The sequence below is a fragment of the Procambarus clarkii genome, chromosome 48 (assembly GCF_040958095.1).
Source record: "Procambarus clarkii isolate CNS0578487 chromosome 48, FALCON_Pclarkii_2.0, whole genome shotgun sequence".
NCBI classification, from domain to species: Eukaryota; Metazoa; Arthropoda; class Malacostraca; order Decapoda; family Cambaridae; genus Procambarus; species Procambarus clarkii.
Genome location: NC_091197.1, coordinates 32324880 through 32336979, shown reverse-complemented (window position 1 = coordinate 32336979; position 12100 = coordinate 32324880). Strand labels below are relative to the sequence as shown.

General features: G+C 39.5%; 1 protein-coding gene across 1 annotated transcript in view; it reads left to right on the top strand.

Moving 5' to 3' along the window:
* cos (kinesin-like protein costa) overlaps positions 1–11881 on the top strand; it is a gene marked incomplete in the record, with an annotated part of 235189 nt that extends 223308 nt beyond the window's left edge. Inside the window, 5 exon segments of the mRNA XM_069302674.1 lie at positions 3905–4057; positions 7823–7954; positions 8415–8568; positions 10438–10578; positions 10776–11881. Coding sequence (XP_069158775.1) covers positions 3905–4057; positions 7823–7954; positions 8415–8568; positions 10438–10578; positions 10776–11029 — 834 coding nt within the window.
* Between the last annotated feature and the right edge of the window lie 219 nt (positions 11882–12100).

The window sequence follows — 12100 nt, the reverse complement described above, 5'->3', positions numbered from 1 at the left end:
TCCCAACATACTTCTTTTGCTGTTATTACAGTATATACACACATGTTATATACAAGTATCTACATTTGTGTTCACCATAGCGAACCACTCAGCTGATATAGTGAGTCCAGACAATTAACCCTTAAACCGCACAAATCATATATATATGATATCAGTGACAAAACCGAAACCGCGCACATCATATATATATAATTTCGTGTCTAGCGCTATAATTTAAAAGCCCCGCCTGGGATATGGGCAGCTGTAGTACAGCCACGACCGATAGTTGCCAGATGCCACCTAGAAAAAAAATCCAGGCCAACATTCTTGGGTGTTAAGAGCCAGTATTGAGCAAGCCACCAAGGCTGGTGCACGCAGCACGAGCTCACAGCACAGCTGTTCAGCTTGTGACCACAGCATCGCCTACAAATGCCATAATATATATGATACTCCTATTATTTAGCAGTGATAGTATTACTGAAGCCCCCTGACTGTGATAAAACTGACTAGGATTCTGATAATAGCAGGATTGTGGTGATATTTAGCACTGTGTTCCATGGAAGGAGGAGTAAGGCTGTGGAGGGAGGGTTGTGGCGTCGTCTTCTGACTGTGTGTGGCCACCATTTATTGACTGCACTCACCATACCAGCTTAGTGGTTCGCTATGGTGAACACAAATGTAGATACTTATATATAACGTGTGTATAGTGTGAGATAACAGTGAGAGGAGTAGGTTGGGAGCCGCCATTTTGGTGAGGGAGGAGCGTCGTCTGCACGACTTGGCATGTTGTTTACTGATGGCCACTATGGTCTTTGGGCACCATACCAGCTTATTTGTACAGGTATGGTGAATAAAACAGGTAGATACTTATGTATAATGTGTGTATATAGCGTAATAACACCACAAACAATATTGTTGGAGGAGAAATATTAGTGCGTCTGGCCTTGAGGGCAGCCGCCAATCAGCTGACTGTGTGAGTAGCTACGTCTTTGTGCCTTTACTCACCATACAAGCTTAGATGTACAGTTATGGTGAACAAAACATGTAAATACGTATATATAACGTCTGTGTATAGTGAATAAATGCAAAAACAGTATTGTGGGAGAAGAATGAGGGCGAGTGAGGTGGTGTTGAGGGAGGGAGTGGCAATGAGTGGCTCACTGGTGTTTGGCGGTCACTCCTCGTTGCTTTTTGACTCACAAGACTAACTTAGTAGTTCGTTATGGTGAACAAAACATGCAGATACTTATATATAACCTGTATATATAGTGTAACAATAGCAAAACTATTTGTTTATTGTTTTATGAACATACAGGCATACCTCAGTTTAAGAGTTTAATTGGTTCCTGGAGACGCCTCGCATTCCGAAGCTAATTTCCCCATAAGAAATAAAGGGAAATGAATTAATCCGTTCCTGACTACCCCAAAAAACCCACATCAAACTAAATTTTTATACCTAATTCATCTAAATAAACCTACAAAACTATGTTCCAGTTATTACTTACCTTGCTGTTGAGTGCTGTAGGCGTATGGAAGATGGTGAGGAAGGGGGAGGAGGAGAGGAGTTACTGTTTGGAAGGGGAGTCCCCTTCCATTATCACATCAGGCAGTGAAGACCTTTCTGGTGTGCTCTCCCTGGGACGTTTTATCTGAGTACCACTAGGTCCTGGTTGAGGTTCACTGCTCGATTTCCTCACCGCATATCTGTCCAAACCCTGGCTTTCTCACAAATAATGGCCTTCGAAACACTGTCACCCCTTAACTCCTTGTCGTGTATCCAAATTAATAACAACTTTTCCACTTCTTCAAGTATTTGTGGTCTTTGTTTCGTTATTGTTCTGACTCCTTTTGCCACTTTAGCACTCATAATCTCATTTTTCTTCTTAAGTATAGTGCATATTCTTGATGTGGCTTTGTTGTACTGCCTACAAAGTTCAACAACACGTGTACCGTTTTCATGCTTCCGAATGATCTCTTGTTTCTCCTCTATTGTCATCCTCACATGGGCTTTCTGGCCTTTATCCTTACCACTGGCTTTCTTGGGACCCATGGTGAGATATATAATAACAAATTATATAGTCAAATCACCAAAAATCCAACAAAACACTGAAAATCTGCGAGAAGAATTGATGTGGGGTAGTCACTGGGCTTGAGACAATGGTAAACTGAGGGGTGGAGGGGCGACGATCGCCGAACCACCACGCGCTAGGTCAGCCTGTACGCGTATTAACAAACTCGTGTCCCAAGGTAACCCTCGCCTTCCGAGACATATTTTTCGAGGAAATCCTGCTCGTCTTCCGAAAAACTCGCATACAGGGACACTCGCATTCCGAGGTACCCCTGTAATTGAATCAATAATATGCACACCATAATTTTGAGTAGAGCGATGGTTCACACATTTTATTATATAAATATACCACAATTCACTGTATGGAATAATATTACTGTAAAAAAACTAAGAAAAAATCAGAGACATTGAAATAATTAGGTAATAATATATTTGTGGCAACTGACGTCTGACAGCTCGGGCGGAGTAGACCTCGTCTGGTGAACGCTCTGCCAACGCCCCTTTTTTGCCACACTTCCCTACCCTATTGCGGCTAAAATATGCCACCTACAATTTTTTTGTTATTTTTTCCGTGATCAGGGAACAAAAATTAACACTTCTATAAGACGAAAGAATTTTTTTGATTTTTTTTTTGTTGTTGTTGCGCCTGTGGGTGTGAATTCCATTTGGGCCCCTAGCGGTTTGAGGGTTAAGGTCACCACACATTCAGCTGACACTCCTTCCCTCCCTCACCAACATTCTTACTCCCATCCATCCCCATGATCCCCCATTCTCCGATTGTGTGACTGACAATGGATGCCTTATTGCTGGCCTAGAGTCAGTGGGAGTTTGTTTATCTCTTCTTTATTGCCAGAAACTGCTGCTTCTGGTGCTTAATGGTTTGGATATGTTTTCTGGAGGATGTCCAGTTTGCTCCTTGAAGCTATCAGACATTGATCAGTGCCATACTAGTAGGTGCCAACAGTCGCAGAGTTCTATTGTCCTACCGGAGACCACAAGCCAGAACCTGGCCCTCTCAGAGAGGTGCAGGGAGCAATGGCCTATGATCACTTTAGATTTAAAGTTAATCATATTTGCCATCAAGTGGGAAAGGCACCCAGAAAGATAGGTGAACCATAACAGACTACTGCATGGTTAAAAATGAGACTGAAGCCCCCAAATTGCCAAAAGAACACCCCCAACAATGAAAACAAATTCCCAAAATTTTGTAAAATTAGCATGCGCTAGTTTGCCCCACCACCCTCCTTCTTTGGGAGGGGGGAGATATACCGGGTCAGCCAGCCCACCCCACTTTCAGTTCTATACTGATTCGTGCCCTGGTCACCACGTCGCTCTGGCTCCAGTCTCTCATTTTTCGTGTGGTGTTTTGGGCTTGACTTGACCAGACTTGAAGCTGGTTTTTACAAGAGTGTTGTGTGTGAGCCTGGAGTTTAGTGTAGAGCTGCATGAGCACAGGGTTCTTTTACCTGTGCGATCTTTTTGTACTGCTCTTTTGTGGTCAAGGTTGGCTTCCCTGGGGCATTTGGTATTTGCCCCCTTTAGGGGGGGGCCCTCCTTACTTAGGGTGGCCCTCTCCCTAAAGATAAGCTGGTGGTCTATGACTATATGTCTTCCCTGTGGATGGAAGTGTTTAGTGCACTGATACAGACTGCTTACCCTTCCTGTCTAATGATAGACATAGCCTGGGGTGAGGAGGTTGTTTGTCTTCAGGAGCAACCTAGTGTAATAGCTCACAAACCATGGTCACACTTATTATGTAATTGAATACAAAATACATTTATATGGGACAAAAGATAGTTTAGGATTAAAGCTAGATGTATAGAATAGTTCTACAGTTAATGAACTTTTCTATTTCAGAGTCATGGAAGAGGTGTTGGGTCTGGCGAGGAGCGACGACTGCTCGAGTTGGATGAAGCTATTGAAGCTGTTGATGCTGCAATTGAATACAAAAATGAGGTCATATGTGGACGTGCCAGAGAACTAAAATGTCATGCCAGACTTCTTAATCAGGTATGTTAATATCATTTTTCAAATACAGATCCACATACAGGTACTTATAATAATAATTACAGCATACACTCGATTTAACCCTTAAAGTGCGCATCATGTCATATGACGTGCTGGACGTTGTTCCAGTCAACTGCGCATCACGTCATATGATGTGTTGGAGTACTACGCAAGATTTAAACAGCCCGCGGATACACGGGGTTCACCACACCTTCATCAGGGCTCTTGTAAACAGACGCCATTTTAAAAAAAAATCGTGGGCCAAACTCCCGGGTGTTATTGGCCTCAGTATTGAGTGAGCAACCAAGCCTGACGCAGGCAGCATGAGCTAACAGCACTGCTGTTCAGCTTGTTACCACAGCATCGCCTAAAAATGCCAAAATATACTTCTTCATGCTATTATGTAGCGATGATATTACAGAAGACCCCTGACTGTGATAAAACTGACCAGGGTTCTGATAATAGCAGGATTGTGGTGATATTTAGCGCTGTGCGCCATGGAGTGAGGAGTAATGCTGTGGGAGGGAGGGTGGTGGCGATGTCTTCTGACTGTGTGTGGTCACCTTTTATTGACTGCACTCAGCATACCAGCTTAGTGGTTCGCTATGGTGAACACAAATGTAGATACTTATATATAACGTGTATATAGAGGAAATAAACAGCAAGAGAAGGTTGGGAGCCGCCATTTTGGTGAGGGCGGTGGCGTCGTCTGCACGACGCCACCGTGCAGACGACGGTGTTGTTTACTGGTTACCACGATGGTCTTTGGGCACCATACCGGTTTATTTGTACAAGTATGGTGAATAAAACAGGTAGATATTTATATATAATGTGTGTATATAGCGTAAAAACACCACACAGTATTGTTGGAGGAGAAATATTAGTGCGTCTGGCCTTGAGGGCGGCAGGCATCAGCTGACTGTGTGAGGTCCTACGTCTTTGTGCCTTTACTCACCATACAAGCTTAGATGTACAGTTATGGTGAACAAAACATGTAGATACTTATACATAACGTCTGTATATAGTGAATTATAGCAAAAACAGTATTGTGGGAGGAGAATGTGGGTGAGTCAGATGACTGGAGGGAGGGCAGGAGTGGCTGGCTGGTACATGGCAGTCACTCCTCGTTACTTTTTGACTCATAATAGCTACTTAGTGGTTCGTTATAGTGAACAAAACATGCAAATACTTATATATAACCTGTGCTTATAGTGTAATAACCAACAAAGTATTTGTTCACTGATTGATGAACATAATTGAATCAACAATATGCACACCATATTTTTGAGTACAGCAATGATTCACTCATTTTATTATATAAATATATCAAACTACACACTATTGAATAATATTACAGCAAAAAAACTATGAAAAATCAATCAGAGACATTGAAATAATTAGGTAATTATCTCTTTGTGGCAACTCCGGCCTGACAGCTGGCGAGCAACAGACCGCCTGGGACGCACGCTGAGTCAGCGCCTATTTTTTGCCAGATTTCCCCGCCCTATAGCGGGCAATATATGCCACTTATGATTTTTTTATTATTTTTCCCGTGATCAGTGAACACAAATTAACAGGTTAGGAAGAAAAAATAATTTTTTTTTCAAAATTACATGCACCTGTGGGGAAGAAAGGATATTATACCCCTAGCATGTTAAGGGTTAAGGGGGCATTCGATTGGTTTTGGAAAAGTTGTTCAATGTTAACCAATATTGGTGTTGGTGACGTCTCGGGCTCGTTTCGGGCTCGTTTCGGGCGCAGGGATTTGTGGGTCGCACAGGTTTTTGGCCGCCCATCCATATGTGCGTCTGTTCTTGGGCGTTCTTGTTGCCTTGGGTCGCAGGTTTGCGATCGGTTGTCTCGGCTTTGCGTTGCGGAGTTTGTGGCGGCCGCCTCCCGGGTTAGCCCTTTCTTTTCCTTCTCTTTGGGTATGAAGCTCCAGGGAGCCGTAGGGGCTCCCCACAGAAAACCAGCGTTGAATGTAATGAAACGCCATTTTCTGGGTGAGCCCCGGAGGCTCCCTGGAAACCCTCCCTCCCACCGGTCGGCGGTTTTTTTGCGTTGGTTGAAGCTTAGCTTCCGAACTGGAGCTTGGCAGCTGGCGCGGTAGGTCCGGGGCTCCCCCCTCCCCCTCTCGGGGTGGGGAGGGCTGCGCGAACGATCGGCGCGGCAGTAAAGTGTGATGTTTGCTTGTTTCCTTGGGATTGTAGGGAGTTTTCTACCTCTCTGTTCGGTTTTTGTTGTAGTTTCTTACCATGTGGGGTTTGTTTTGTTACGCCTACCTTTCTGGGTGCCTAATCCCGGTCGATGGCAGATAAGGAAAACCCCCAACCATTTGGGGTTTTCCAGGGCCATTGCTCCCTGAAACCTCTCTGAAGGGGCCAGGTTCTGGCGCTGGTCCCTGGTAGGTCTGAACTCCTCAGCTAATGTCCCGGTCTAACATAACATACATTAGCCCGATAAGCTCCAGGGAGCCTCCGGGGCTCACCCAGAAAATGGCGTTTCATTACATTCAACGCTGGTTTTTTGGTCATATTTAATAATATATGTCTACAGGAAAGACTGCTACCAAAATATACTAATATATATATATATATATATATATATATATATATATATATATATATATATATATATATATATATATATATATATAAGCCTATACTTGCATAAACCACAAGTGAAGATTAACAATCTTTGGACAAAGATTGTTAATCTTCACTTGTGGTTTATGCAAGTATAGGCTTATAAGCTGGACACGAGTTCTCTCACATTGACAGTGGCTTGACGAAAAATGCAGACTGACCCCTCACTCATCTGGTGCTTTCGGGAGGTGGAGATGTTTGAGATATATATCTCGAACTATCTACTTCTTTTGTAAGGTCTGATGGCGTAGTGGGTTAAAGCATACTAGTTATGCCAGCTACTGGAAGGTAGTTGTGCTTTCTGGGTTCGAGTCCCACTGGTGGGTGTTGTCCAAAGATATATATATATATATATATATATATATATATATATATATATATATATATATATATATATATATATATATATATATATATATAAATTAAAATTAAAATTAAAAAAAAAAAAAAAAAAAATATATATATATATATATATATATATATATATATATATATATATATATATATATATATATATATATATATATATATATATATATATATTTATATATATATATATATATTTATATATATATATATATATATATTTATATATATATATATATTTATATATATATATATATATATATATATATATATATATATGTCGTACCTAGTAGCCAGAACTCACTTCTCAGCCTACTATTCAAGGCCCGATTTGCCTAATAAGCCAAGTTTTCCTGAACTATTATATTTACTATAATTTTTTTCTTATGAAATGATAAAGCAACCCTTTTCTCTATGTATAAGGTCATTTTTTTTTATTGGAGTTAAAATTAACGTAGATATATGACCGAACCTAACCAACCCTACCTAACCTAACCTAACCTATATTTATAGGTAAGGTTAGGTTAGGTAGCCAAAAAAAGCTAGGTTAGGTTAGGTTAGGTAGGTTAGGTAGACGAAAAAACATTAATTCATGAAAACTTGGCTTATTAGGCAAATCGGGCCTTGAATAGTAGGCTGAGAAGTGCGTTCTGGCTATTAGGTACGACATATATATATATATATATATATATATATATATTGTATTATAAAGAATATTCATATATTCTATATTTTAAATGCAAATTTTCCTTACTAGGATAACCTTATGGAAAGGCTAATGAATTTGTGCCCAGAGGAAACTCGATCCCTTCTAGTCAAGTATTTCAATAAGGTGATAGATCTTCGCATTGAATTTCGGAAGCAAGAAATTTCATTTTCAGATCTGGAGGTAAGGTTAATAGTTTGTTGTATTATCCATAAATCTAGGAACAGTTAATTAAAGTTAACCAAATCAACATTCCCTGTTGTTAAAGTATAACATTAGAGCTTGCACATAACATTCAAACATTCACATGCAAGTTATATAATATTTTATAACCTTTGCTGTGATGTCCAAACATTTATATACCCTATTGTCAATATTTAACTGTTTTAATAGGAGGATGGATGGATTGTGTTCTATGGTAACTGACAGTGGTATCACTTATTATTATTATTATTATTGTGCATTATCTAGCAAATTAGTGCATGATATAACAATCAAATAATTTGTAATCTTCAAACAAATTTGCTGAAAAAACATTAGTTTGGATATAGAAAAAAATTTTGAAATAAGATTTTAATTATCCTTAATAAAGCAAAGCTTAAATTCACCATTTTTAGACTAATTCTCATTGTTTTCCAACTAGAACCAATATGAGGAGAAGTTACGATATATAAGCGACCTGAAGGCAGCCTATCAACAGGCTAGTTTGGAGATGGAGAGACGTATCACTTCACAGCAGCGCGATTACCAACAAAAAATATCCACATTGTTACGGCAATTCAATGACGATTCTTCAGGTATTGATCTTTACTGTACAGTAAAATATGTAAAAATGGGTTTTAGTTTTTTTAAGAAAGAAATTTAATAATATGCTGCAATCTGATTTCATCATTACTCATAGCTTCCATTTAACTAATTCAACAATTATATTTTCCCCGTGACCTTGCCTTAGTATGTGACCCTTCTGTCTAGAATACTTAGCAAGCTTTCAGTTATATCTGTCAAAGCATTAAAGCGAATGACTTTTATATGCAAAGATGGTGTTACCCAGGTGACTTCTGCTGGTCATCAGGAGCTTGCAGATATAATGATCGAAGTGTGTTTGTCTTTTGTTTTATCTTCAGTGAATAACTGTCACTATTCAAATGACTGAATCTCCATTCCTAGCAATTTATTAAAGCACTTCATAAAATATTATGCAATCGCTAGTTGTCAAAACAATACTTCCGGTTTTAACCAAGGCTCCTCATAAATACTGCTTACCTAGCCGTGTCTGCAGGGAGCAAGATCTAGCTTTGAACCTCCGGGGCTCGCCCTGAAAATGGCGTTTCACTACATTCAATGCTGGTTTATTATTGGGTGTCAGAGCTGTGACAGGTTGCCATGTGGTCATTCATCTGTCAGCACATGATGCCAACTTTGCTGACTGAGGTATGCCAAACATGAGTTCTGTCTTCTCCTCGGATGTTTCATTGATTGTTTATCACTTGTTTCTATATTATTTGCAAGTGTATGTGTGTATTGAGGACATGGACCTCTTTGTGTCGACGCGGTTGTGGAGCTTTCCTTTGCATGTAGCACCATTCCCAGATTGTGAGGCCCTTCAGCTGGACTGGTCAAGTTCGGGACCTTTTACCCCCGGTCTGACTGTTGCTCCAGGTCTTCGTGCAGTTGGAGTCCTACTGGGGTATAATGATCCTTCTGGCTTCTTGGTGGCCAGGTCGGCCACCAAGAAGTGCTGCTTGCTCATTATTCAAAGTCGGCCATTTGTCCATGGCTCTGCCTCTGCTAGAGTGTTGGCCCAGTGATGTACTTTGTTGGTTTGACCACCTCCGCTCTACTTAACTGAACTTTTTTAAATGCATTTATCACCATCTCTGTGGTGATCAAGTAGCTTCGTTGATAATGCCCCACATGAGGTCCTCCTTGAAGCAGCAGTATGAGGTTTCATAACAGTGGTTTTGTTACTTCTTTTCTCTTCATCACTGTTCTTCAGTATCTGAAGCTGTCTTGTGCCTTGTTTCACCTCCAGCCTGCTCATGTACAGCCTCAGCCTGCTTGGTCTCTTGACCGTCTTCTTTCTTTTCTTTCTTCCACTCTGTTTAACTGTGTGTCCTTTGGTCCAAGATTGTTTCTTCAAGCGTTGTTTTTGGTTTGATCCTGCCACCTTGGTTCCCTATTTTAAGGCTTGCCTTTCTCAGTTTGTCTGCTTGTCATTAAGTCCAGCTTGCCTGCGGTCTACCCCTCATGCTGTTCAGAAATGTTCAGAAATGTGAACATTGTATGTTCATATTTTTCATATGAAAAATTTCTTTAATTAATACTTACCTAATATCCTTTTGGGAATATTGCATCCTCTGTTACATTAGTCATGTCTCCATAACTACAATGAAATGAGGGGTGCAGTTCTACTCATTTATTTGTAATTATGTACACATTTATGCATAAAATCTTATACTACTCATTTCCACTGGGCTGCTTAATATCTTCCCAAGGAGAAGATTCTTCCTTCGGGCTAGTCCCATTCCTGAGCATGGTATTTGTGGGTGTTGATCTCTATCTAGAAAAACTGAAGTGTGTTAGGCACAGTACATAAGTGATTAAAGAATTAAATTGTGAATAATGTACTTTAATACTGACACATTTTAAAGATATATTCTCCACAGGATCTGGTGCTCACGAGTTCCATTTGCGCGAGATGGAAAAGCAACTCTTTTATTATAAAAAACTGAGCCGAGATTTAAAGGCCAAGCTTCGGCAGTACAGTGAAGATTCTCGGAATGATAGATTCAGGGAAATGCAACCAGGTGAATCACTAACGAAGTTCTGTATAGGTAGTTTTGCATGACCAAAACAGGTTTAAATAATTTTTGCCATTCTTGGACATTTAGTAAATAAAGTCACATGCATACTATTAGACTCTTTATATTACACAATAGTGAAGATGTGATCAATATAAATTTGAAGTGTATCTGAGACAAGACCTCCACAATGTTTGTTACAGGTACGTCATCACAGCCAATTGTTACTGCATCAGGCCATCCCGAAGCGGGTCCTTCGTCTTCTCGCCGCCACCCACTCGTATCACATTACCCTCCACCTCCGATATTACCAAGACGAACCCGGATGCAAGCAGCAGAACAAGCTGCTAAACACCCGGTCCCTCACACTAAAGTTACTCGAGAGAAAAATAAAATCATTATACAGCAAAAGTCGGATAGACAAGTAAAGTCTAAATCTAGTTTAGAATCCAGATAAAGCAAAGTCACTTAGTTATGAACTGACATATTATGACATAACCAAAGGTGTTTGTTATAATTTGATTTATGGAAGCGCTTTTAAATGCAAACCAAAAAATAGCCAAAGATAGTTATTCAGAAGTCAGTTAGCAGCTATATAACCCATAATGGTCTAGCATTTTAATTTTGTATTTACTTGGGCATAGCACATGCAAGGCTGTACAGAACTTTTAAAAATCAATTGATGGATAAAGTGGATATTTATAAAAGTACAATATTAATATTGTATGTTAAAAAAAGAAACCTACAGCTATGTTCTTGCCTTTGGTGTCAATTGAAAATTGTTACACATTTGCTGAAAATTTGAATTACTGAGGCAATACATTTTTATATTTCAATAAATTTCATTGTTACATCACAGTAATGGAAAAATGTTTGTCCATTTCAATAGTTTAGGCATATACGCAGCAAAAAATCAACAGATATGTGTACATATATTTTGCCTTTGCCTAGTAATTGTTTATGCAAAATTGTATCGTGTTTATAGATATATTGCAAATTCCATTATTGTTACATATTGTTCAGATATCATTTTGGCAGCCAATTCCACAGGCACTGACCTATATATTTTCCTTTAAAGACCAATACCCTTCATAGAGTAGTTATTTTTTCTTGCTACGTTACCCTCAAGAAGCGGACGCTCATGATATAAACTTAGTATGTACAGTTACGTAATATGTAAAGTGATAAGGGCTTGTAAATGTGTGTGTAGAATCCAATCATGTTTGGACACCTAATTGATTGTATATGACCTGCTTATCTAGTGATCATAAACAATAATAATTGCCATGCAATTTGAACATTGACCGACTTCTGATAGTTTAAATTGCCCCCACTTTTCTACATAATATCATTCAAGGAATACCTTTGTAATTTTGTCCCGTTAATAATGACCTTTCAATGTAGTAAAAAAAAAAAGCGTTGAATGTAATGAAACACCATTTTCCGAGTGAGCCCCGGAGGCTCCCTGGAGCTATCAGGCTAATGTGTGATATATTAGACCAGGTCTATGGAGTTCAATTTACAAGGG